This window comes from Numida meleagris, chromosome 2, assembly GCF_002078875.1.
Source record: "Numida meleagris isolate 19003 breed g44 Domestic line chromosome 2, NumMel1.0, whole genome shotgun sequence".
Lineage (NCBI taxonomy): Eukaryota > Metazoa > Chordata > Aves > Galliformes > Numididae > Numida > Numida meleagris.
In genome coordinates this window covers 18,677,743-18,704,973 of record NC_034410.1, presented here as the reverse complement: position 1 = coordinate 18,704,973, position 27,231 = coordinate 18,677,743, and the positions used below count along the sequence as shown (strand labels likewise).

At 37.2% G+C, this 27,231-nt stretch overlaps 2 protein-coding genes across 15 annotated transcripts in view; one reads left to right on the top strand and one right to left on the bottom strand.

The window, feature by feature from the left end:
• Positions 1–6,927, top strand: part of CACNB2 (calcium voltage-gated channel auxiliary subunit beta 2) — a 237,209-nt gene extending 230,282 nt beyond the window's left edge. For 8 of the 9 annotated variants that reach the window (XM_021388978.1, XM_021388975.1, XM_021388977.1 and 5 more), the window contains one exon: positions 173–6,927. In XM_021388978.1, the coding sequence (XP_021244653.1) occupies positions 173–655 (483 nt within the window). In that variant the 3' untranslated portion in view covers positions 656–6,927. The remainder of the gene's footprint in view (positions 1–172) is intronic. The other variant, XM_021388976.1, reaches the window with a different exon arrangement.
• On the bottom strand, positions 6,755–27,124 carry NSUN6 (NOP2/Sun RNA methyltransferase family member 6). Of its 6 annotated transcripts, none has more exons than XR_002436022.1 (13): positions 27,067–27,124; positions 23,877–23,971; positions 22,965–23,120; positions 21,211–21,290; positions 19,961–20,070; positions 18,827–18,980; positions 18,482–18,563; positions 17,126–17,245; positions 15,251–15,395; positions 13,241–13,389; positions 11,351–11,476; positions 8,057–8,504; positions 6,755–6,837 (listed from the first exon to the last, which is right to left on the bottom strand). XR_002436022.1 is itself a non-coding variant. In XM_021388988.1 (13 exons), exons 2-12 carry the CDS (start codon positions 23,949–23,951, stop codon positions 8,292–8,294), a joined length of 1,410 nt encoding a protein of 469 aa, XP_021244663.1. In that variant the 5' UTR covers positions 23,952–23,971; positions 27,067–27,124; the 3' UTR covers positions 6,814–6,837; positions 8,259–8,291. The 6 variants fall into 6 exon arrangements, 4 of the variants coding, with proteins under 4 accessions (XP_021244663.1, XP_021244660.1, XP_021244661.1 ...); XR_002436023.1 differs by having other exon boundaries at positions 8,084–8,504; XM_021388988.1 differs by having other exon boundaries at positions 6,814–6,837; positions 8,259–8,504.

Sequence of the window (27,231 nt, the reverse complement as noted above, 5' to 3'; positions counted from 1 at the left end):
TTTTCAGTAAAAGTTGAATTCAAATGTTATTTTTTTCCTAGTTTAGGTTCAAAGTGGAGTGTTGTGTATTTAAATTTTATTGGTTTCATGATGCTTTCTAGATTAATTCTGTATTGGTGAAAATTTTAAAATGTGCACCTCATGTATGTGAACTCACTGGTGATTGTGACAGCAGGGATCTCAAGGAGACCAGAGGAATGACCACTCAGTCCCTGAACGCAGCAGTTCACAAACTGAAGAGGAAGCACGGGTTGAATCCATCAAGAAATCCCACCATCGCTCTTCAACCCAACACCATAACCATCGTAGTGGTGTTAGAGGCCTTCCTAGGCAAGAAACTTTTGACTCAGAAACACAAGACAGCAGAGATTCGGCTTACGTAGAGCCAAAGGAGGACTACTCACATGAGCACGGTGACCACTACGATTCTCACAGGGATCACAATCATAGAGACGAGTCCCATGGTGATCACAGACATAGAGAATCAAGGCATCGCTCAAAGGAGAGGGACCGGGAGCAGGACCACAATGAATGCAACAAACAACGAAGTCGTCATAAATCGAGGGACCAATATTGTGACAAGGATGGGGAAGTGATATCTAAAAAACGTAACGACGCAGGAGAATGGAACAGGGATGTTTACATCCGACAGTAACTTTTGCCTCTGGCACTCTTGTGTTTCTTTGAAGTCTTGTAACAATGCCCCTTGAAAATATCTTTGGGTTGTTCATTGCAGAACATATGGTATCCTTCTGTATGCTGATTTGTATTGCTGTTGCTTGCATAGCAATAGCATGAAATAGAATATTCATATACTTATTTTTTTGGTTAGTGCTATATGAATTAGCGTGGTACAGCTGCAGAGTTCCTGATGTTGTACTATGCCATTTTTCAAGCTTTTTTTTGGTAGCTGCCACTTGAACAATATCTGTTGCCATCAAGGTGTTGTTAGTGTTTTTTTTTTAAGGTACGTTTGATGTTTAATAACTTCCCATGTACTCAGCAAGCCAGAATCAGCACATAAAAATCTAAAAATTTTTGTCTGCTCTGATTTTTAATTTGTTATGCACTTGATTTGCATATTGGTTTAAGAGCCACTATCTGTTGCTTGTACCTCTGGTGGACTCCATTTGGGAACGGAATTCAGTCTTGCCTTACACACAGGGGATCATGAGGTCAAAATCTATTTTCTATGTACTGGTACTGTGTACTGTATATACAGTTTATAAATGTTATTTCTGCAGACACCTTCTTACTATATAAGTTTGATCACACTGTTTTAGAGTCCTAATACCAAGTCAGCAGATTTGCTTTTGAATTACTGGCAACTGGAACTAGCCTCATTTAGGAAATCTGTAACAGTGTTCAATCTAAATACTTCTTCTTCTGTAGCAGAAAGCTTATACTAAATGTAAATATGAAGGAGTGCTTGAGATAGAGGATCTAAATAACTCTTACACCTTATCCTGTCCTTGCAAACCCAATTTTGCATTTTGAATTTACAGTAAAGAGAACTAGCTTACCACTATAAATTATTGTCGTTTACACAGGTTACAAAATTGCAATGGACACAATCTAATTTTTGTTCTATTGTCAGAATAATAGAGCACACATCACAGAGGTATGCATGTAAGTGAGTGGGTGGTGGATGGGCGGACATGTGCATGGGCACATTAAGCAGCAAAGTGTGATAATCTATTGAAGAAAACAAAGGTTACTCAAAAGCCCAACGAGTTTGTTTCTTTGTTCTGTCATTAATTTAAAAATCCAAATTGCAGTCAGGGAATATGAGGGAGTTTACTGACTCTGGTAATTGAGAAAGCATAAATCTGCTGGCTCTTGATGAGACTTCAAGAGAGTAAAACCAGGCAAATGTTACTGTGAGTGTTTCACTGGAACTGTAAAATCTTTGTGTTTTAGAGTATTTGTTTAGTAAGAAAAGTTTACACCGCTTGTGGAGAATTATTTTGTTGGAAAATAAATTTTTGTAGCTTCTCCACTTTTTCTACACTTGCCAATTCCTCTGCATTCCCACTCTGCAGACAGCTCACTGCTTTTCCTTCACTTAAAATGTGCTGACAGTGGGAGATTAGAAAAATGTGGCAAAATATTCTGTTGCAAGCTTATTATAGAATTGAAATCAAAAGGAGTGGAAACTGTTTTGCATTGATCACCTGTGACACTGGTAAGTGAGGGGAAATTCACAGTTATTTTTGGCTACAGGTTCCATACCCTTGCCTACTGTATAGGCTGTTCTGCACCACAGAGTCTTTGTAGTAATCGTATAAGTGAAATACTTCTTAGATTTCACTGTAAATAGTACATTATATAAAAACTGTAGTGGAATAGTAATTCATTTAGCTGGAATTTCTTTTTATTTATTATTTTGATTCTGGGAATTATCAGCATTGCCTGATTTTGACTATCATTTTAGTGAAATGGAGGTGCATGCTTTCTCCAATCTAATCCAGCATCCAAGCAGTTCAGTTTGACTCCCACAAACATACGTTGCTCTCCCTCGTGCTTAATATGCATTTGTTACAACTCAAGAGGGTGAAATTCTGCTGTCAGAAATCTGGACATTCCTGCTAGTGCTGCTGACTGTTGTGGTTATTCAAGGGTAATACTTGGCTCAGAGCATGAACTGTGAGGAACACAAGGAAAGGAGTATTTTTTTCTGTAAACAAAATTCTGAGCATTTCTTTAAACACCACTAAATGACTTTGTAGGCAAAAGAAGCATAGGTAAGTAGAGCTTTTGTTTTATTAAATGGATAAATAAGACCGTCTAAAAAGTGGCTTTTGATACAAGGGTTTCTTAGGCTATCAGTGGAGAAAAACGCTAGCAGAATTTGTTGGTTGAGTCATATCAGATCACATTTTAATGCAGAAAGTTGTATTGTCTTGTTCAGTATAGCTTCACTTTAGGTATTTCATCAGCTTCGGTAAATGCTGTTGCTCCCTGTGACTGTTACATGACAGCCATGGCCTCCAAGAAGTGACGTAATGATTCTGCTACAATACCTTGAATATTTTTGTTATTTTCTTTTTTGAATTTGCTGCAGGAGGTGTTAATTTTCCACCTTTCTTAAGTTATTTTTAAGAATTGTTTGGCAGAATTTCAAAACACTGAGTAGTATATGAAAACCATGGATTTAGGAAGACACATTCAGACAAACAAAGAGAAAAATAAAGCGCACAGTTCAAGCCCCAATATTTAAGTATGGTCTGGATATTGATTTGTAGGATATAAATATCTTACAAAGAAAGCCATGTCCCCATCCAGCTAAGGAGAGTTATGTTTTGTATAGTTCAACTAACAATGTATAGGCAACATACACATTTCTTAGGCAGACATTCTATAGGTTTTATTTAGGCTTGCTAAGGTATTTTTTCTTCAGTTATTAAGAGTGACAAATATGTGAGCTTGTACTACAGATTTTGCACAATACCACCTGCCTGCTGAGCACTACTTTGAAAAGCACTTTAACAGAATTATTTCAACAAGAAGCTTTAAAGATACTCCAACTGGAGGACATATCAAAGGTTATTGTGATGAAACCTATTTGCAAAGTTTTGCAAATAGAAAGTTTAATATTGGTTGCATTAGGATACTCATGACTTCATATTTCTGTATCTGGTTTCAGGAGCTTTGAATCTGAGGAATGTTAGAGGTCCCAGTGAGCTCCAGAGCCTTCTTGTGTTTGTGTGGTACAAAACAACCTGTAGCATTTCAGTTCAAATGGACTAAAAAGATAAAACTAATGAGTAAGAAGGAAAGGGAGGAAGATAAAACAGTTGAGCCCTACATAGAGAGTCTTATCAGCCCTAGCTCTGTATTTTTCCTAAGGATTTCAGTACCTGGGAAGAATGGGAACATTTATGTGTATATATGTCTGGTGTTAACCATTTTTTGTATAACTTTTCAAGTGAATACAGAGGTTCAGGTCTATCAGTTGTTTAGCGTCACAGGCATTGCAGAAGAAAGAATTCTTGAGGAGGGACTGGAAGGAGGTGGGAGTGACAGTCTCCAGGCCTCTGAAGGAATGAGACAGTGGGGATAAATAAGCAGAGAGGTTTATACACAGAGGTGTTAAGAACTGGAAGAAACTACTTTGAAATAGATTCATAAAGTTTATCCACTGCCGAGAAAGATGAATTTATAGATGCAGAAAAAAACTTGTCTAGATGACTGGTGAATTCACATTGTCTTTGGCACCATGAATTTAGAATGTGAGAAGTCTTTGAGAATTACACTTCTCAAAGTGTAAAATATGAAGACTACTTTCTAGGGACTTGGCCCTAGTTAGTTAAGGCAGGTTTTAAAGCTACAGGGATTGAGTGGAGTGCTTGTTTTCACTGAAATCCATAGAATAATGCCTGTAGAATGATGGCTTTACTGTAAATGGAGAATAAGGAAAGTCAGTCCTCCTCATCAAACCCTGAATCAATGTGGAGACCTGTTTTCTCTTTTCCCTGCAGATCTGGTTGCTCATCAAGATCCTTTGCATTCTCTATGTGCAGCTCCTGCCCAGTTCTCATGCTCCTTCCTACTTACTATCTTTTACAAAATCATTAGCAGTTGTCATTTTTAAGCTCCATTGGGTTGTAAAGTTGTATTCATGTTTTGTGACAAATGCAGAGGCTTTAGTATGCTCCATTATCATTCCCTTACCTGGAATGCAGTGACTGGTGATTGCTTTTAATCAGGGTCTGTCCTGAGTGAAAAGGTTACAGTCAAGTACCTCCTGTGGTAGCTGCTGAAGCCTCCTGGAGATGTGTTTTTGTTCTGGTTACATTTGACCTCTGATCAAGCTGTTTCCCAAATGTTCATTCTGATAAATCTCTTTTTTGTTCCTGCAGTTTTGACTTTAATTCTATTCCTTCCATGCAAATAAAGCACACTGCAAACAACTATTACGCAGTCTAAAGAAAGAACAGAGACATTCTTTTTCACAGTGTAACAAGATATTTCTGTTGTGTGTTTACTTGTATTTCTTACTTTACTGCAGATCATTTACTGAAATTTTAGTTGTTCGTTCATCTTTAAAATACATGGATGGCATTTTATTTCTGATGTTTTTAATCAAATGTTATTCAGTTAAATTTACTGTTCAGCAATTTATTTCTAATTTATTTCCCCTTTTTTTGTAAAACAAACCATGCTAAATATCAGCTTACAGTAATTTTATAGACAGTTTCTTTTTACAGCTTACCACTCTAGAGATGTGTTCCTGTGCAGCCCCCAAAAGAGATTTGTATCAGATATAATAGAAATCCAGCTGGTTCTTCTAACTTATCTGTCTCCATTCTTACTTGATTCTTACCACTTATCTATCATGCATACCTACTCTGCATTAAATTCTAGCAGTACCAAACTGGATTTGCTCATAATTTTCCAATAGTGAACAACAAATCATAAAAAAGAAGGTTCTTTATATTTTAAATTGCCTGCTCCAAAGGCATTTCTTGTCAAATGCCATGACTAGCCTATTTCTCTTCCTTAAGGAGTATATGAAACCCTGCAATCTAGAAGTCGGCGGGCTCTATCACAAGTAAAGAGAAAGAAGCTGTATAATAATGTTATACTATACTAGGCTGCTGTTTTAATATTTTTTATATTGACGAAGATAGATACTTAGATTTGACACTATTACTAATCACTGTTTCTACAGGTAGGGAAAGGTACTTTTCAGATTCTGGTCTTTTTTTGATAGACAAGATCTTACTGTATGTCTAATCTATATACATATATATGAATAAATAAATATATATATATGTATACTGTGCTTCAGCGCCTGACACTGAAGCATAATGATTCCGTCTGCAAAGCATTCTTATCAGGAAAGTAACCTTATTATATGTCAAAAATACACATACACCATACATCAAAGCTGTGAAAATGATAAAGTATTTAAATTCCTGCAATTTTAAAGTCACGGTCAGATTGGAAAGAAAAGGAAAAGGAAAGAAGGGCATCCATGCAACTCAAGACATCTAACTTAGCCAAGTCAAAGTAAGGAGCTTGGCTCCTTCAAACAATGATTTGAAGCATCTCAACTACATTTCTCTTCTGAACTGCCTGATGGAGAAATCTCTCTCTTCTTCTCTCTCTCTGCTTTCCTCCTTCTCTCCTCCTCATCAGTTCCCTCTGACTCCCAGGAATTACTGAGAGAGAGAAGATCACAGGGAAACAGCTGAGGCGTATCCCTTTAATGTACTGAATATGGTATTTTACATCTAGCAGTGATTTTGCAAAAATAACTCCCATAATTAAAAGTTCAGATATCAGCAATGGTTTTCTCAGGTTAAGTCTGGCCTGCAAATACACTGGAATCAAATATAAGACAATTACAATTGTGTTTTTTGGCCCTAAAAAGTTTCTCATATAAAATCAAGTGAGATCACTCTCCTGAAAAGCGTGTTTAGGATTCAAAACTGAAAAAAAATGGGAAATTCTCAACAAACTTTCACTAAAATCCAGCACTGCCCAGATCCTGCTACTAAAACTGGAGGCAAAAGTTCCTCCATTTAGATGAATGTACAAATTTCAATATATAGTCTATGTGTACTGATTGATGTTTACAGAATTTATATATTCTGAAAAAAAAGCTTTTTTTTACCCGCACCGAGTCAAAGATTTCAACACTTAGTTGCAGTAAAAGACTAATACCTTTTGTTACCAAGTAGTTATTTTGCCATATTTAGACTAAAAATACTGTAATTTGTAATGTGAGCAATTCTGATTCTAGGTTGGTTTTCTCACCTAATGCTGATGAAACAAGAAGAGAACTTTCAGTCTTCTTTTGGCATGTCATGGTTAACAGCAAGGCGTGACCTACAAAAGAAGGCAATTCTCTCCTCCTGTTCTGCTGGAATAGGCCTTACGGAGTATGTGCTAATCAACCTTAGCAGAACAGAAGAGATGATGTAAAAACAGCAGAAAATATATTATATCAGAACACTCATAACAAATATAAGAACCAGACTACTGAGAAACAGAGTTCTAATCAATTATTTTGAGCGCTTCTGACAGTACAGAGGTAAATTGTAAAAGTATCCCTTTTAGTAACCAAACAATTAGGTGTGTAAAATAAGATTTCTTTTACAGAGGACGCTTTTTAAAAAGTGTAAAATTAATCAGTAAGAAGTAAAACAAAGAACCAATAACAAAACACAGATGTCAATTTAGGTTTTTTGAAGTGTGCTTGTCTTTTCCCTACGTTTTCATGCTATTTCTAACAGTACTTCAAAAATAATATTATTCGGACAGAGAACATCTCTGTAACTGAAGCAGAATTTGCAAATGTATACAGCGCGTTTAAGAAATTTAAATTATTCAGTCTTTGACAGTGTATGAAGTTGGTTCTCATTAGCATGCTCCCCCAGTTTCAACCTTTATTTGATTTGATGCTTTCTAACCAGTTAAGAGTTCATATAGCTGTTTGAAAGGTGATTTGCAACTTTTCAGATGATATTAACGCACTGTTTTCTGTCTTTTGATATTTTCACCGTAACTGTAGCCCCTTCTATTGCAAATGTTTGATTTTAAAAATGTCATTTGTCAGCCACTCCAGACGGCCGTTTCAGAACCAATACAGTTTATGCATGGGAAGTTTGATGTTGAAATAATATTTATTTACATTCCCAGAGTGAGATGGTTTAATATATTCATGCTGCTATAAAAGACCTGCTACAAAGCCTAATCGTATTTTGTGTATATACTATGTGTACAGAGAATCTTGCTTGTATTAAAATAAAAGAGAAATGAGGTTCTAAGTATCAATTTATAAAAGTTATTTGTAAAACGTTACAGTGTTTCATGAAGCCCTATTTAATGAAGCATGAACTATTGGTAAACCTCCACCGAAATAGCTTATTCCAGAATTCACAGTAATAGTTCCTGTCCATTTTACTTCTGCTTGCCTTTCACAGAGGAGCTTACCTCACCACCCCCAGCCCCTGCTCCCACTTCTCCTGCACTAGATAAGCCACTCACACGGTGAGAGATAACAGACAAAAGCATGACTGAACATACTTGTCATCCAGGCACTGACCTGCTGTGAATATAAAAGCAAACAGACCTAAAAATGATGCTGCCCTTCCCCCAGCCCGGACTTTCTGCAACCTGTGGCTCTTTCCCAGCAGAACAGCTGGCAGATTGTAGCGCTGCCATGGCAACCCTGCCGTCACCCGTTGGCTTGGCAACCCAGCAGCACCACCACATGCGCTTCACTTCTGAACTGCTCTTAGGCTCACCGAGGTATTTTTCCAGGTTGTATTGCTAGGTGCTTATTTACTCTTCAACTTCATAAATTTTGCAATAAAAAATCCTATACAGTCCTTATTTGCCAGCAAAACTAAATCTTCTTCCCTGCAATCTTGCAAAGATTCTATATCCATTCCTTGCAGAGTCCCAGCAGATGGATCAAATCTCTGCAGCAGCTTCAGCTGATGGAGCGCCAGTCCGGCTCCCCTCATGCCTTCTCCTCCAATATGAGGTTCCTTTGGAAGTAACAAAGAAAAGCAAATTACTGCATCAGTACAACGCCCCTAATTTCCTAGATGTATTCCTCTAAGTATTTGCAGAGCTGCCTAACTTAATGCAGACACGCGAGATTTGTATCATGTACACTGCAGGGAAATCTTGAAGTTTCACAGCCGTCCTTTTCCTGGCAAGCACATATGAGTGCATACAGCATATCCAAAGAGCGCCGGGTGCTGGTGGTGATTGGAGCGCTTATGGAGGAAAGCAACATCCATAAGTCTAAATCAGTCCCAAAAGAGTGAAATCCCTATCAGTTACAAGAAGGCTGCTAGCAGCAGCCAATGCACCTGAAAGTTTTTCACTTAAATGCTGAAGCACTTCTGTGCAAACAACCACAAGCTGTCAAAAAGAGAGATTCCTTAAACCATTACTCAGTAACAGTGGGAGAAATACCTGGTTTCTTCACATAGAAAACTTCACCTGGAGAGAATGAAAGAACACTGCCTAAAGAGGCATCATTTTGGAAGATGACACAGCAGAAAAATTTGGTGCTTCAGATTTTCTGTGTTATGTAATTAGACTAACGGGAATAGTGTTAAGAGGAAGGAACAGCATAGGCATCTGAATTCAGGAGAGGACGTTTGGCACCAAAGTCATGGATAGGGGCGAGGCCTTCTCAGCCCACCCCTCTTCTCGGCATTCCCTATGACAGCCTTGACTCCTTTTTATTTAATAAATACACTGATTCCGGGAAAAAGCTGATTCTTAGCCGGATCATTTATCTAATGCATTCAGTCAGGAGATAGAACAAGATTTGTGAAAGCTGGCATGGCCATATCAAAAGAACAAACTCCTTTGTTAATCTGTAATGCAGTGCAGAGTAGAGCATTTCTTGAGCCCTCAGACTTTGCTAACACACAAGCTCACCCCATCAGCACATGATGTGAGCTGACTGCTTAACGATGCACTGCCAGCTGTAAAGCTGGGCAGCCAGGAGACTGCAGCCCTACTCTTCTCTTCCTTTAATAGGATTTCAGTGCTTTCCAGGTAAGAGACAAAAAGAGGCATCTATTGCAAGTTGAGAAAAATCAACATACAAAGGGAGACAAGGGGTAGTGACTTGAAGTACTGTAATAGAAGGTGGTTTTTTTTTTGCAGAAAACAGTATTACACAGGGTACAGTGACTTGCTCGTTCAAAGACCAGTTTTACCCTCTATCTCTTCATTTTTCCTGCTAGATCAGTTACTGCATTGAAGCTGATAGACAATATCGTCTCCTGTGCGTAAATCCCTCAGAGACAGTAAGCCTATACCGGCACAGGATCAGCTGCCATGCAGTAACCTCCACCTCTGAGGTCAACACCCATGGTTCCACCTCCTGCTTTGCCTTGCACATCCTGATTCCAAGACCTGTTGCCAAAGTGAGAATATGGGAAATGGGACTGGGTATAAAGCAAGTGTCTGCTGAGAGACTGAAGAACATGGGAAATAAATAAAGGAGTGTAAGGTGAGTCAAGCCCAGACTCCAGCTTTCCTGATTATTGGAAAAGATCACCTTAGGTGGGGAGCTGGTTATATGATATAGTATAATACGATATATATGTAATATATGTAATATAATCTGTGGGTAAATAATTCAGTGTCATCTTATTTAAACTACGCTATACACAAAACCTTAATTTTTATATAAATGTCATTTTCGTGTGAAAAAGTGCTTTATTCAAGGCATATTACTGGTGAAGTATCAAGTCTATTAAGTTGGAATCTTGCATTTAAATTAATAGGACTTGTGTTTTGCTTTGTCATTCTGCTGAGTACAATTTCCCACGCTGTTAGCTTCGCTTAATGATCTCAGTTGAAAGAGATAGAATTGAAAAAAATTCCTAGTATAAATAGATGGAAAGTTTGAATTTGTACCAACACACAGCAAAACCCTGGCATATAAATCTTTAAGAAAAGCTTTGGTCCTCTTAAATCTTTAGTAGCCTTCGTATATTTTTTTCTTGTACACCACTGTGTATTTTTTAATTTATTTCAGTTAAAAGATGCATCCAAACTTTCAAGACAGATACAAGCCATTACGGAATGTACAAGTCAAAGAGGTACCAGATTTAGGCTTTTCCTTAATGCCATGATGATTAACAACTAACCCACTCCAACTCATCACATTGACAAAGTAGAAGAGAGCCACACATGGTCTGATGACAAACTGTCTGACGGTACTAATAAAGGTGAGGTAATTTTGAAAGGTATGCAGTGTAGATAAGAATTCCAGTATCTCCCTATATACTGTCTCCCCTTAGGCACTTTTATGGTAGTCACTGGCTCTAAAAAGACAAGGTACAGTCTTGGGCCACTGAGCTTGAAATAAATTTATTCCCTCATTCTTTATATAACACGAAGATGGCTCCCATGCAGATAAAATCCTCCCTTAATTTATTTTCCACCCTTTATATAATCTTCGCTACTTCAGGAACTTTAATAATTTTTTTTTCACCTCTCCTGTTAATGGGCAGGAAAAGAGAATAAAATATATGCATATAAAGAAAGAATAGCAAGGGAAGTTTTAACCTGTCTGAATGATCTTTTATCTCTCTTGTCTGTTAAATGATTGTTGAACACACCAAAACAACTTCAGTACACAGCAGGAAACTACTTAATGTTCCCTAAATGAAGCTCAATTAAGAATGAAAAAAGGTTTGAAAAGCATCAGAAATTCTGTATTATTTTTATCCATAGAAGTTAAACCTCTCTACAGTAAAAAAGAGATTTATTGATAGTAAATACACTGAGTATCCTTATACTGAGTATCCTCCAAAACAAGGTCATTGGCTTGTGTCAAGTATCCTATAAATACCAGTACCTGAGGCTGAAGCTGGAGGCATGGAAACGTTTCCAGGGCCCATGCTACTTGCTCCTCATTTTCAGAAAGTGTAATTGTACATGTACTATATACTAAAACACCCCCTGGCTTCAGCAATTTCACTGCCTGCAGGGAAAAAGAAACAACATTTCAGCTTATAATTAAAGGCAAAATGTTTCATATTAAGTAACAGTAAACAAGGAACTGTTAAGCTATAATATTAAAAATTAACACTTAAATCTTTCTGTCTAAAACAACATTAGGATGCTAATTCTTCTCAGGGAATACATTAAAGGTTCACGTGGATTAGAATGGCTTTTCTTTCAAAATCAGCGTTATAGTTCATGCACTTTCTTAATGCTACTGAGATGATTCACCACGTTAGATTTGTTATTTGTGCAACTCTGCATATCTCATACAGATTAGTTTTGTTTTCATCACCTGCTGCCAAGCATGGTCGGTTACACAGTATTTCTGTCATTGATATTAGATGTCAGCTGTTTCCATATATTTGGCATGAAGTGATATCTACGCTTCTTTTCAAGCTGTAATTCACTTTGAATAAATGTAATTCAGGTTTACGCAAGCTTCGTGAAATCTTGTCCTTCGGTATCAGTGTAAGCGTGCTCTTACTAACAAGGGAAGTTGTAATATGGCCTCCTGGCTTTGTGCTCCAGCATCTGTTCCATATAGTACCACTGCAGATTGTGCGAGGAAGTGGTAAGAGTCCATGCTGCTGCATGGGAAAGACTTTCACCTGCTCTGTGACTTAGACCTTTCCAATTATTACAAACTGAAATTGATAAAACTGAAGGGAAAAAAAATAGAAAAATACAGAGTTTTTTTGTTTACTGTTGCTTACAGATATCTTTCCTATGCTCCCATGAACTGACTTCACCTAGCAGCAGATCTGGTGGAGCTGAAAGGCTAACTGAATGCTAATGCTGTCATCTTTTTTATTTAAAGGATGGGGTCTTATGAAAGACCGGAGAACACAATCCTGTTTTATAAATATTTAAGTGCTCCTAATGATTTCAACTTTCCTCCTTCTCTTTAACTTCATCAACTATGAAAGAGAGAAAGCAAAGATGAAGAAATGACTTAAGTTTTTTAACTTGTTCTATGCAAGACCAGATGCAACAAAGGGAAACAAATCCCAAAATAAATGACATAAAGAAAACTGCACTACTTCCTCTAAGGAGAAAAAAAGAAAGAAGAATCTTTTGGTGTATGGAGAATAGGAAACCAAAAGATTTTGATGGCTAGAAGTTAACATCAGATACTTGAGCTTCAAAGGGGCAGGCTGTGCCCTAGCATACATCTGCAGAAGAACAAGTCTAAGTGTTCTGGGAACTATTGGTCCTCAAGGACAAAGGATAGCACAAGACCAGCTGGAAATCAGGCAAGATGCATAGACTTCAATATTCTTCAATTATATTTAGGAATAAGCTGAGAATTGCAGATGGCTTAGCGATAGAAGAAACTCTAGTTGGAAAAATAAACCCTTAATAAAGGTACCCTGTGATAAGAAAGGAAAGGTTAGTACTTAATGGTTTCTAGTTCCATTACAGCAAATAAGAACACAATGTAGAAGCAGCTAGGAACAGTAACTAGGAATGAAAAACCTAGAAAAGGGCAAAGAACAGGCATGAAACATATTCAGAAAGAGGGACATTCTGCAGAATAGCAGTTGTATGGGAGTGTTTAATGGAACTCTAGTGCTACATTTGCCCTGAATAGAGAGAACTTTGAGATGTGTGCATTCCAGCACCTAACTGCTGAAAAGGTATGGAAAATGAAGCAACATTCTGGCAAGTGAAGTTAAGTTTTACACTGCAAAACTATTTATAAATTCAATTTAATTTAATTTAGTTATTCAATGATACGTACCACAGTGAAAAGCTTGCGCTGCAGTGGCTGGTAAGATGTCACTTCCTTTAAAGTCGAGGAATAAGCCATGTTTGGTCTCTGCCCCATCCCACTACATGGAGCATCAAGAAGAATTCGATCAAATGATTCTGGTAAGAATGGAGGTCCTTCTGTTAAAAAAAAAAAAAAAAAAAAAAAAAAAGGAGTAACATAACATGTGTCTCTTCTTTCCTTGAGATTTCACCATAGGAAATGGCGGGCTGTTACAGTTTAATTGCCATAAAACATTTAAGTTCTATAGATGGTGTCTTCAAAGGTGATCTCAGCTAAAGACAAGTTTCATCAGTGCTGGTGGTAGATTTTGTCTGACAGAAACGGAATTACAGTTCTGTGAATTCAAACAATACGTAATTGCTTTAGACATCAATATTTTTCAACTGTGATATTTCAAAAGTAAAATGTAAAAGCAAACAAAAATTTTGAAGTAAGATTGGTCAGAGGTGCTAGGTGCACAGCTGTGCATTTAGGCTGTTATGGCACACAGAGCTCATAAGTGAACAAATCTTTACTGAGGGAAGTGTGTCGTTAACTATTAAGACTGCCTTAAGTAATAGGAAGTGGACTGCCTATATAACTCTGCATGTAATTCATATAGAAAATAGAGCACTTAATAACATAGAATTAGAACATCTAGTATTTCACTAGATGTCCTACATGTGCTATCTCTGCAGCAGAACAATTTAGTAGATAAGGACTGTAAAGACAGGCACTGTTTCTGAATATTGCCTGCATAGATAAAGAAATATGTACCTTCTATATGCAGAACCCTATCCTTTCACCTTTCAAATTCCACTGGCTTAACAGCCCCAAAATATCTATTGCTCTACTGCTTGAGAAACTCTTCATCTCAGGATCACCAAGACAAAAGGAGCTCCATATGCGTATCTGAGTAACCAGTGAGGAAGAGAGACATATATATGCTTTGCCTCCTTTTCTCCTTCTGTTCTTGAAATATGCAAGCTAGGTCACAAGTGAAAACAAGTGGATGACTTCACACTACTGCTGCCCAACTTGTTCCACTATCACAAAATGAAACTCTTTTGGCACTACTGATTTATCTACCTCCAATTCATTACTACAGCCTTCAAAATATGTCATATGTCTTAATTGCAGGGATGTACAGAAAAGCTTTCATCATCTCTCAGTATAATAACTAGCTCTTGTTCATCTGTGTAAGTGCTACAAACCACCTACAATATCTTACATTCTTAGATGACTAAGAGAACTACCTTTATTCCTGCAAAGCAAGAATAACTATAAGGGATGGGGACAAGGAAGGTGAATTATGCAACCTGATCGCTACTTAGGCTAACCAGTGACTGGAATAAAACAGAGTGAGAAAGAACAGCACACTTTGCACAACAAACTAAAAATAATCTAGACAGCAGATACTGCTTAAGTCATTCCATCATGGGAACAGAACTAGTATCATAAATACAGTACTTCAGAAAAGCAAATGAAATGAACTCAAAATAATACACTGTCCTTCTGTCTTACTTTCCCCTAAACAGCTGAACAAACATTAATGAACTAAACCTTGGAATACTTCTGGGAGTTAGGTATTAATAACCCAATTTTACAGATGAGGATTTTGAGGCAGAAAAACCAAGCAATTCTGCAGAACTAATTTATTTCTTAGACTAAGCAAAAAAATTCAGAGTATGGGGTTAAGAATTATCATGAAGGAAGGTTTAAGGCTTCAGCAATCTTTGAGGCTGTCTGGAAAGGGGATGCATTTCTTTTGAGCATATTAGTTTGTGATAAGGACAGATAGTTTGAGTTTTGTATTTGCTTATGGAGAAGCTGAAAATCACAACAGAGTAGAAAATAAGAGGATGTCCAGAGGCTGAAGCAGCTGAGCTATCTGCCAAGATTTCAGAAACCTATGGACTTGTGGCAGGTTTAATATTGTTGATAAAAAAAACTGACATTTATTCTGATAACTACTATTACCCAAATTGTTTACTTTACCTTGTTTATCCTCTCTCTTCTCATCTGACAGTGCCTTTGTTCCATCATAGCAAAATGCCTTTATACAATTCAACTGTAGTAGTTCAGCGTTCTGCTTAATTTTTTTGACCTTGTTAGCTATCTTGTCCATTGCTATTACTTCACCCTGAAAAAAAAGAGTTGGTTTTTTTTTTTTTTTAATCAAAAGCACAGGGATTAAGTGGATATGCAGTTCCTGATTTTTTTTTTCTCTTTGATCAGTGTAATGAATGAAGCTTAGTTTTCCCTAAAGAATGTTATTACTTTTAAATCCACACTCCAGTAGTCCTCGTTCTCCCATGTTTTCCATGACACCCCCATTAGGGAAGATACTGTTCTGGAGCTCCGTACAGCCTGTTTGGCACAATGACTCCAAAATGGGAACCTATAATGTCTGACTTCCAACAACTGTTTGTTTGTATTTTTTTGTTTTGTATTGCTTTACTGAGCATCAAATTAGGTAAAAAATTAATCATTTGTAAGAAGGTAGAAGTCTCAAATATGTGGTAAAATAGGTCAACAGGTTTTAAATTTGTGTGGAGATGTTATTACGTACAGCTCAGTTCTTAGAAAAAGAGACCCACAGCTGTACCTTTGGCTCAGGTTCATAAAATACCATTATACTTGTGGTAGGGACAACTACTGCATAATTCCCTTTAGGTAAGAATAAAAATTCTCTTTTCCTCTGCAGGATAAATCAAAACAGGCACACACCACTACCTGCTAGATGAAATTTGTAAATGGGAAAGAAAATATTTTTCAGTATTGTCAGTGAAACACAGAACAGTAATCAACCTTCAAAAACAACCATCACAAAACAGAACAAAAACAAACAACTCATAGCCAAAGACCAAAAACTATTAGTGGACTTGCTATAGTGATTAAGATCTTCCGAGAAAACATGACAACCTTTTAGAATTTGGTAATAACTCTCTAGAAGACTAATGGAAGAGCAACATGACTAAGACAGACTGTTTAAAAAGAAAGAAAGAAAGAAAAAGAAATTCAGTGAAGGTACGTTGGTTGACTGTAGTAACCACGTTAGCCAATTTGTATGTCTAGGATTGAAAAGAAAGGAAAGGATTTATGTTGTTTCAACTGTTTCTAGTCCCCAGCTGCTGTGAGCCGAATCAGCTCTTACACAAGCACTCAATGACTTGATGCCACTTCTCCCCTGTTACCATTCAGCATGTTGTACACGCACATTAAGTTCTGATGGTGCTTAAAAGTTGTTAGGGCTTTGCTAAAATGGTGGCTTTACTGAATGTGCGCTGTACTGTGGGCTTACTGAGGTAACTCCTTCTCTTGACAGGAGTCACTTAGTAACAGGAGCAGACTGAAATACAACAGCTCTCCCCCATCTGGCCCATTCCAGTCACTACTGCAAAAGTTTCCTGTAAGACATCTGGGGAAAAATGGTGGTCTGGACTGGGCTCTGGACAGTAACAAATCCTCAAGATTTAACTATTCCCAATTCCTACTTTAAAACTACACATTCTTTCAGCACACAGCAGCAACCTGTCATTTCCAGAAATCCTCAGTTCCATTAATCCAGTGTATTTCTGAGTAACACGCAAGGCAACAAATTCTTCCATTATAAATAAGTGAAATCAAACATATACTTCAACCAATCGATTTGCAGCAAATCAGGTCTTAAATGGCATGGTGACCTTTTGGTAGTCTGTGCTCATTTCAGTTACTAACAAAATATTCTGGTAAGCAGAATGTTCCAATATTAGTGGCTTGCTATTCTAAGTTGTCCGTGCGCATTCTGACAGATAAGTGGTGTGAGCGGTTAAAATGATGGCCCTCAGACTTTCTTCACTGAGACAGAAAATGTTCAGTGACTCCTCTTACCTGATCGTGCATTAATGTTGCAAGATGGGTTGTTTTTCCTCCAGGTGCAGCACACATGTCCAAAATTCTTTCTCCTGGTTGAGGGTTTAAAACGTGGCTCACGACCACTGAAGGTAAGTTCTATCATAAAAACAAAAACAGAAGAATTCAAACCTTATGGCCCATACCAAGTCCTGTAATAAGGAATGACAGACATGTTAAAAATAAACATAAAATTCAGCAATTAAGATATTACTGCTGGTTTCTTACCAGAAAATGAAATATTTAAAAGAGACAGCAGATGTCTGAAGTCTCCATTGGCTCTTGTTTATTTAAAGCCACATATGAGTATCTATGACTGAAGTTTAAGGATTCGTGGCTAGGGAGGCTACACTGCTAAAACTGAAAATAAAATAACTTGATACTACCATAGACATAGAGCAGTTCTGCATACTACTAGTATTTTATACTCATCTGGTTTATTGAAACATATTGGTGTAGTTTAGTATCAAGCAATTAGAAGAATAGGAAGGAGTTTAAACTTGCTGAATTAAGGTACTGAGAAGCTGATCAGCGCTACTAATTGTACAAGCAGAACAAATCTGAGTGATTGCTATACATATCGAATGAAGTAACTTACTATTTCAGAGAATATCACAGAAGGAGGGCTTATTTGAGACAAAATTTACACTTGCTTTACAGAGTAAAACTACTTTTTGGAGGGCGGGGTAACTTGCTTTTGTTTTTGCTTTTTTAAACCCAGGGAACGTTTGTATTTATATTAAAAAAAAAAAAACATTATTAGTGTACTCTTGGGCACCTAGTTCATGTTTTAAACTTTAAAAAAAAAAATCAACAAAGTGAAATTATGAATTTTACTTGATCTTAGAAAACAAAAAAGTTCCATTATTTAATTATCCTACATTTCAACATAGCCCACGTGGCCAACTGTCTGTCTATTGTTGCGTGGGGAAAAGTAGTTTAGGTTTCATAAACATTAAAGCTGCAAAAGAAAAAGCTGTCAAGAATGAAGTTCAAGTTCTCTTCAACTTAAAGTCAGTTATTTGAAGATTTTCCTCGTTATCTGCAGAAGTGTGTACCTTGAAAGAGGCTCATGTCTTGTAGGTCATAAAGCAGATTCCAAAACCTAGAAGTTTTACGGAGTATTTGTGCAAAAAGAACTTCTAAGTAAATATTTCCTAAGTCTCTTTAGCAATTAAAACATCTAGATACTACATTCATTCTTTGTTTTCTTTAAATCCAAGTAGAGAATTAGGTGCTGTAATACACAATGAATGCATAGAGTTATAATGAGTGCTCAGAGGATACTCGTTGTTCTGCAACCAGTACAGATTTTTATTTTTGCAACAAACATACCTGTAAAAACAAATGACTACGAAGCACGCTGTCAAATGAAGGACTAAGATAGACTGGCTCTGTCATTCTTACTCCTAACCCACTGAAAAACATGAAACAATTTATTTAAAGTACCCAGGTATATTGTTTTTAACAGTATTAAAATCATTATGCGTATCTATAGAAATTTGAAATAAAGCCTTATGAAACTGAAACCGGTTACAAATCAGCCAAGAAAAATATTTTTACAATTTAGCAATTGATATCCTTTAAAATGACATCATTAAGCTGGATAAGCCGTAAGAAAAATCTACATTTAAAACTGGAAATTTCTGTAGATATAGATTGCAGTTGCTAAGGACTTACGTCGTTCGGCCATGTGAACTGAAAATGTCACTGCGACTCAGTTCTGAAATCCCATTTCCAAGGAAAACTTTGACTCCTTCAAATTCTTTGGCTCCTCTTTTACATTTCCCTTCAATATCTGAATACACTGAGACTAAATCTCCGGCCTTCACAACTGGGCAAAGAACAAAAATTTTGAATTGAATCTTATACTTGACAAGACAGTAGGGACCAAATAATTTAGGATTTTCAGTAGACTGCTTCAACTCCTATATCACAGGAAAAATTGGACTTTCTTAATGTAATAAAAACCTAATAGGCCTTGAGCTTGAAAGCATACATAATGAATGACGCCTATTGATTATCTAGAGCAACTGAGAATCACTAGCTTACAAATCAGACTTGTTTCTTAAGCGGCTAGACAACCCTTTAGTTTATTAGTTATATCACCACATGGTCACCCAGCAGATTTTTATCTTGTCTCATCAGCACTGAAATGGAAAAACACAAATTTCCATTTCTAAAGAAACTGGCATCAAAATTGAAGATTTTTTCATCAACAGAAAAAGAAAGTTCTACTAGATGTCTCATAGACAAACAGTAAAGAATGAATTACCATTGGGAAAAAAATCCATTTTTCTAGATTTGTAACTTGGAATCTGACAGGATAGTAAAGTCAACTGCCTTTGCGGCTACATGAAGAGAAACTACTTCATGAAATACTGTTCCCTACGTAATCGGCATATGTCCAGCTACCACCTAGGTGTATTTGTTGCTGCACCCTTTTTTTCCACGAGACTGGAAAGTGTCCCTAAAAAAAGATAGGTTTTACTTCATTTTCTTTAAAAAAGATTTCCAAAATAAATATAAGAAATTGAAATTGCTGAGAACTAATACTTCAGCTAGGATTTAAATACTGTAAAGGGAACATAAAGTGAGAAATAGTTGTACATCATTTTCTATGTGTATAGCACAGCAATATTGAAAATTTCCAACAAATGCCAGATAAACTTAAAATACGTATTTACTGTATAAAATAAGATTAATTTCAGCTGTGAACAGAAGACAAAAAAATTACATTATTTGCTGGAAGTTCATTGAGAGGTGATGTTTTTTCCTTCCTATTTAAAAGTTTAAAATGTAAAGAACTCTTACATCTTGAAGTAGACATGATTCCAGGAACATAAACATGTGCTCCTCGAAGTACTGCATACCCACACTGTGCTCCAACAATGACTTCAGACTCGTGTTTTTTCAAATCTTGTCTAAAAACACATGATGCAGTTCAGTTAAAAAACAAAATCCTGAAAGAAATATATCTCTCTCATAAAAATTTTCATTCTTAAGCTTTTCTAACACCATAGAGGAAAAATATGTAGCTGTGATCATGTGGTCAATTAAAAAGTTTAATTTTAGTTCCAGAGGAATCAAAGGGCATAGGCAAAAAGAAAACCAGTCCTCTAAATAAACCAGATTGAGATATATTTTGCCACTATTAGAAACCTAATACAGGAATACAAATAAATTATACTGAGATCAAGAAATAATCTCTATCCCTTCCTAGACCAGATGACTGTAATGTGACTTTGTGTTTAACAACTGCTAAGTACTTCTATAGTTAACAAATGACAAGGCATAGGGAATTTTGCCAGTAAGAACTGTGAAGAAGACAGTTACCCAAAGTAATTAAAGTGTAAACATGTTCAATTGTAAGAAAACCAGAACGTTCAGAAAAAGTTTCTACAAAAGACAATTGAATGTGAATGTAGTATTTACTATCTAGAACTGCTTGTTATCAATCTCTATCTAATCATGTTATAAACCAAAGTACGTTAGTCTCAGTTATGAACAAGATACTTCAAATAAAATGTTCTTCAGTGAATTCAATAAAACAATGAAGAAACTCCAAGGGGCAAACACAGACACAACGATGGAAATAGCCAAATATAGCTTAAGAACGAATATTCATTTTGAAGGAGATAAAATTTATTCAGGAATCTTTTCAGCATTACTGATACAAATCTCCCAAGGTCTCAGTCTGGACCAGATTTCGTTCAGGGGAAGAAAACACTGCATTATCTATTTTACCCTATAACTCTCTATCCAGCCCCCACTAAAGTTTAGTTCTTTAGTATGCCACCTACCTGGCTTTCCAGAGAGAATGCAGTTATGTTACATTTTCCCTTTAATAACTTTATCTCTTAGAGAATTAACTGTCTCTGTGCTTTCTTGTATCCTTTAAAGAATAAAACTATGACCCAGTTAAGATATTGATTATCTGCTAGGTCTTAATATAAATGAAGCTGTGCTTTACTTACTGCCAGTTAGTTATCCTGTTTAAAATTAAATTTATAAGTAAAATATGTATTGTGACATTTTAAGGTTAAACACTGAAAATTTCAAACCTGGGTCCAATAGCAGGAATTAATAAGATGTCCTGGAGTTGTGGGTGCTCAAGAACTGGAACACAGATTCCTTTAAATTGCTGTTACATTAAAACAAACAAACAAACAGTTAATAAGACTAAGAAGCTAATATTTTACTAGTTAATTAAATTGAAAACATTTTTTTCCATTCAAAATTTAGACCTGTAGAATACAAAAAAAAATAGTGAAAATGGTTGAGAGAGATTGAGGGAATGTTGTAAAGGGAGACAATCCATAATAAAAATATTGATGTAAAACACTAAAGAATGGATAAATAGATAAGTAACAAGTCTGTACAGGGATTCACTGAGAAAAGTGGAGAGCAAGACAGTGTCCTGACACTCATAACCTTACCATTTGTTTTTACTCTCTTCTGGAAGAAAGTTGTGCCAGGTTATCATCAGGTCATAGTAAAACACATAGGGAAGACAGGGTCTAACTTGTTATTTATTTTGATGCTGTTAACTATAAATCTTTTTTTTTTTTTTTTACTATTCTTAATTACAAACCACTGTTAAACTCTACTCACGCACTGTCTTAATACGTGTCAGCTGGCATTTTATTTTCCTTTTCAACTTTCTTTTTATTTCTCTTTTCAACTTTCTCTTTATTTCTCTTTTCAACTTAAATTTGATTGGGTACTGAGAGCTGACTTGTGCATAAAGTTGCTAAAGAAATGACAAGCTGCCACTTTAAAATGACTCCTGGACTTTAAAAAGATGTCTGCTTGTTGGAGGCTTTTAAAATATGCACCCCAAACATACAAAACTATAAATTACTTTGCATCTAATAAATGTTTTCTCTTAACAAAGAAAACAATCCATTTGCATAATTTTGTTAGAAACTGTTATGTAATTTTCTAATATAACCACTATTAAAAATACAAGAAGTTTATGAAAAGCCAGCCAATTCAGTTTCCAGCACAGCATTTTCCCTCTAAGCAAAATATTATACTGCAGTACCCATTTCCAGATTCAAGCTAAAATTAGCATAACTCATTACCATTCTAGCCAACAGAATGCTGTCAACTGCCTCTGCATCACAGAAGCATCTTGGCTCCTGACATGCAGTAGCTCCCTGTACACCCACTAACATCAATAATTTACTTGAAGAACTTGGATCTTTTTAAACAGACTGAAGATTTAGGATAGAGCTTCCAAATAATCTAGTTGTTCAACATCATGGCTTATATATTATCAAGAAAAAAATATTTAATTTAGGTAAGCAAAAATTGAAAAAATGATCAAAAGATCAACAAGCGGGCAAAAAAAAATTATGGCTGCTGCAGGGCATCACTCTGGCAGCAGATTCTTGAACATATAGATTCTCTCCATCTCCTAAACAGTTTTCAGAATGAAATCTTCATTCAGTCTCCTTTAATCTCTACTAAAAATAAGTTGTTGAACACAGTATATTGAACTACAGAGGTTAACTATTTCTACCATCTTCTCCAGACTTAGATGCCTGTACCGTATGTACTTTTTAGAAAAAAGTTGATTGTCTTTTTCCTTTTCTTGTTGATTTTCTTGAATGTATTAGATGCTGAATACTGCTAGACAATGAATTTTAATTTAACATTTAATGCTGACAGGAAATCAACATGACTATGCAATGTTAATACTAGTGGACATGTATTAAGTTAAAGAATAGTTTCCAGTAATGAAAAGCTCTCTTAATCAGGCAAAAGATGAAACATCTTGCTATTTTCGCTTTAACAAAGAAATTGTACAAACCTTCTGGATCTCTTCAAGCAGCAATTTTTTCACATGTTTCACTGAGGTCAAGTTGGTATTAACTCTAACAGTTGTGATAGCTGGTGGATGAGATAGATGACTTAACAGAGATTGATATTTATGCTCTGCCTCCTTTGTACCTAAAGCAGTTATAAGCTGAGAAGCAAAGGAGAGATTTTAAAATAAGGATTAAAGAGATTCACACAATAGCCTCTTGCTCCATAGAAGCACAACATAAAATAAACATTCAGCAGAAATGTAGGAATAATGGTTGTATGGTGTGCAGTAATGGGGAATGTCTATGCAATAGAGACCTAGCTCCAGAGATAACCTTATAAATTTCTAGAAATGGACATGCTGGAAAAATTGTCCTCTTAGCCAGATCATTCCAAATAGCCTGCAGCAAATACTGAAGATAGCTGTGAGTGAGTGAGTTCTGTAATACTGTAGGTACTGTAAAAAGAATCTGTGAAGATGGACAAGCAGGTTCAAAAATATGAATAAACTCTTAAACAAATATACAAAAATATCATGTTTGTGTCAGCTGACATTAGGAAATCATAAGTTATTTACAGTATTTTTGATTTTGCCCTGGTGTAAGGGAGTATTTTCCATTAATATTCTCAATAATATAGATGTGCTTAATTTCCAGTATGATCATCCTTCAGCAGGATCCAAAACTGAAGCCTTAGATTTATACCCTTTAGGTTAAATATTTAACATTACTTTGAGCCAACGTCCTGAATAATAATTTTATAATACAAATAAAACTATATTTAAAAATCTGTGGATAGCATCAAGATAATACTTTATTTTAAAGCATTAAGGTTACAGAAAATAATAAAGAAATATTAATAGTGTTCAATTAATGAAGTATTTGCTATGATTAACAGTGGTGTCTGTTTCACATACCTCATTATTTCTGAACACTTTTGTGAGATACTCTTCAACTTCACGTTGGAAAGAGATTTTGGGGAAAAAAGACATCTTCCTTTAGTGTTTAAATTCTGCTGGTGAAGAAATGAGAAACACATTTTCTTGGCAGTTTTCATCATAATACTTAAGTTTACAAACATAACATAAGATGTATCCACAAACTGAGCTGCACGACTTTCTGATTCTTCTGTTTTAACAGTGCAATATTTTGAGTAAAATTCCAAACACTGATTAGACTGTAATGCTATCATCTATTAGGTTTCAGCATAGGTTAAGTAACATGTTGAGCACTGGCAGTGCAGAACACTCACATTGCAATGATGTTACCAGTTTCTTTGATGTCATATGTTTCCCTGACGATGTTACAATATTAGTGTCTGAAAGGTGAAGAAGGTGTCATCACCTCTGAATCCTGTCCCATTAAAGTTCCTATCTGCCATTTACTGCTAAGATTCACTCACAGGGGTTCCTCACAGAATTTAGCCTTAACTCTTCCGTGTCCCATCCCAACCCGTATTCTAATTATTCTATTATTCTATTCATTCTATCTGCTCATTTTTAGAGATTATCTTGTAATTTTTCTCTGTCCAATTTTCCTTCCTGAAGCTTCACTTCTTAGGCTTTCTCTATAGTTCATATGATTCCAGCTTCCTAATGGACAATGTGTGTGACTGTGGACAATTACTTTTTCATATAGGCTTAAAAAATTATAGAAGCACTATAAATCAGTTTTCTCTTGAGCGTGTTTAATTCACAGTAGAAGATCAGCTGATCCTTACTGGAAAATGTTCAAGCTGTCTGGTGACAGATTACATTGTCCCTCCTGAAAGAACCTTTTACTTCCTTGTAATTTTTCTCTACTTCATCTCGTGACCAGCAACCGGTCACAAGTGGGGTTCCCCATAGGTCTGTATTGGGGCCTGTTCTGTTCAATATCTTTACTGATGACCTGGATGAGGGCATTGAGTGTAAGTTTGCAGCTGACATCAGGCTGGCAGGAAGTGTTGATCTGTCTGGGGGTAGGAAGGCCCTACAGAGGGATCTGGACAGGCTGGATCTTTGGGCTGAGGCCAATGGGATGGAGTTCAACAAAACCAAGTGCCGGGTTCTGCACTTTGGCCACAACAACCCTAGGCAACTCTACAGGCTTGAGGCAGAGTGGCTGGAAGACTGTGTAGAGGAAACGGACCTGGGGGTATTGGTCAATGCTCAGCTGAACATGAGCCAGCAGTGTGCCCAGGTGGGCAAGAACGCCAGGGCCTGTATCACAAATAGTGTCGCCAGCAGGAGCAGGGAAGTAATTGTACCTCTGTACACAGCACTGGTGAGGCTGCACCTCAAGTACTATGTTCACAGTACAAGAAAGACATCGAGGCCCTGGAGTGTGTTCAGAGAAGGGCAGCAAAGCTGGTGAGGGGTCTGGAGCACAAGTCTTACGTGGCTGAGGGAACTAGGATTGTTTAGTCTGGAGAAGAGGAGGTTCAGGGGAGACTTTATTGCTCTCTACAACTACTTGAAGGGAGGTTGTGGTGAGCTGGGGTTCAGCCTCTTCTCCCATGTAACTAGTATAGGACTAGAGGGAATGGCCTCAAGTTGTGCCAGGGGAGATTCAGGTTGGACATTAGGTAAAATTTATTCTCCAAGAGTGGTCAGGCACTGGAACGGGCTGCCCAGGGAACACCTCCTGTTCCTGGGGGTGTTCAATAAATGTTTAGATGTTGTACTAAGGGACATGGTTTAGCGGGAAAACATTGGTGGTAGGTGGATGGTTGGACTAGATGATGTTGGAGATCTTTTCCAACCTTGGTGATTCTATGATCTGTGTTTTTAACAACAGTTAATGAACACTTCACCAAGTGTTTGGTCAAGGAATACATAATAGGAAAAGCAAAAAGACCCTGAGTACTTCACAGGGCCTGGTACACAGTGTTACTGCAGAAGAGCTGCTCTGTTATGAACAGTATAGAGCGTGGACTCAACGCGTGCATTCATGAGGCAAACACAAGAAATCCACTACTGATGTGCTTAGTTCAGGGAAGGAAACTGATACGATAAGATGGTTGATCAGGAAACCCTCTAAGTGTTAGAAAGCAGAAATTCTTTAATAGCGGCACTGGATGCATGGGGATAATCCTATCATGCATAGCTTACACAAAAGATCTTCAGATTATATACATTACTTGTATTACATATGCAGAAATTTTCCAAGATGTACGTTGCATATGCAGAAGTTTCTCAGAGTTATGTTACATATGCAAGTTTCCCACAAGGAAGTTACATATTCAGTGACCGATTCCAAGCAGGACCTCCTGTTTCCTTGATATAAAGACTCAGAAGAACTTCCTTATCTCCTTGGTTCAGAGACATAGCTCTTTTTGTTACCTAAACAAAAATTGCAGGGCAGGGGAATCCATCAATGAACACTGGTAAGCTTAACAATATTGTTACAACTTTTATCAGAAGAACCATAGAATGGCTGGAGTTGGAAGGGACTTTAAGACCATCTAGTTCCAATTCCCCTGCTATAGGTAGGGACACCTCCCTCTAGACTAGGTTGCTCACAGCCCCACCCAGCCTGGCCTTGAATGCTTTCAAGGAAGGGGAATCCACAACCTCTCTGGGCAACCTGTTCCCGTGTCTCACGGCCCCCACAGTAAAAAATTTCTTCCTCATATCTAGTCTAAATCTACCCTTTTTCCCTCATCCTGTCACTAACTTATAAGAAGTCCCTCTGCAAAAGGAAGAACACGTTAATGATGAACAATTCTGCTAAAACGAGCAGTCAAAAGAGTAAAACCACTGCAAGCCACCTGGAAACTTTAAAAACATACAGCTGGATGTTCAGAGCACACCCACACAAATGGCAGCCTCAGCACTGTATGTGGGCAGCTTCAATGCTGGCATCTCAGCAAAGATGCAGCGTAACTTAGGTTCAGAGAGAGGTGATGACCTAAAGGAACAAAACCGCTTTCAAATGAGAAAGGACAACGCAGTTCACATCCACTGTGCTGGGACGGCTAGTACAAACATCCTTATGCTCCTACCGTGAGCTACCGCGGGGCCGTAAGCTCAGCACAGAAGCACTGCGGGGTACGTAGGTCGCGAGCGCGGACTTAGCTTTCAAACCCTTCTCCCCGTCCCCCACTTCACGGGTCCCCGTCCCCACCTGCGACTCGCGCCGGGCCGCTCCCGCCGCCTCCGGGACAGCAGCCGGAAGTCCCGCCCCGACGGCTGAGGTGATTGGTTGGAGAGGGACAGGGCGGTGGAGGCCCGGCTGTTACCGTGGCAACCAGAGGCGGTGACCCTCCCGCCCCGGGCACCGGGGAGGGCG

What these genes read in the sequence shown, in the direction of transcription:
- NSUN6 (XM_021388988.1), bottom strand. Translation starts at nt 23,951, where the DNA reads ATGTCTTTTTTCCCCAAAATCTCTTTCCAACGTGAAGTTGAAGAGTAT. An exon ending in TGCTTGAAGAGATCCAGAAG is followed by an intron (nt 21,291 to 22,964) that starts GTTTGTACAATT and finishes TTAATGTAACAG; the next exon opens with CAATTTAAAGGAATCTGTGT. An exon ending in ATTCCTGCTATTGGACCCAG is followed by an intron (nt 20,071 to 21,210) that starts GTTTGAAATTTT and finishes ATGTGTTTTTAG; the next exon opens with ACAAGATTTGAAAAAACACG.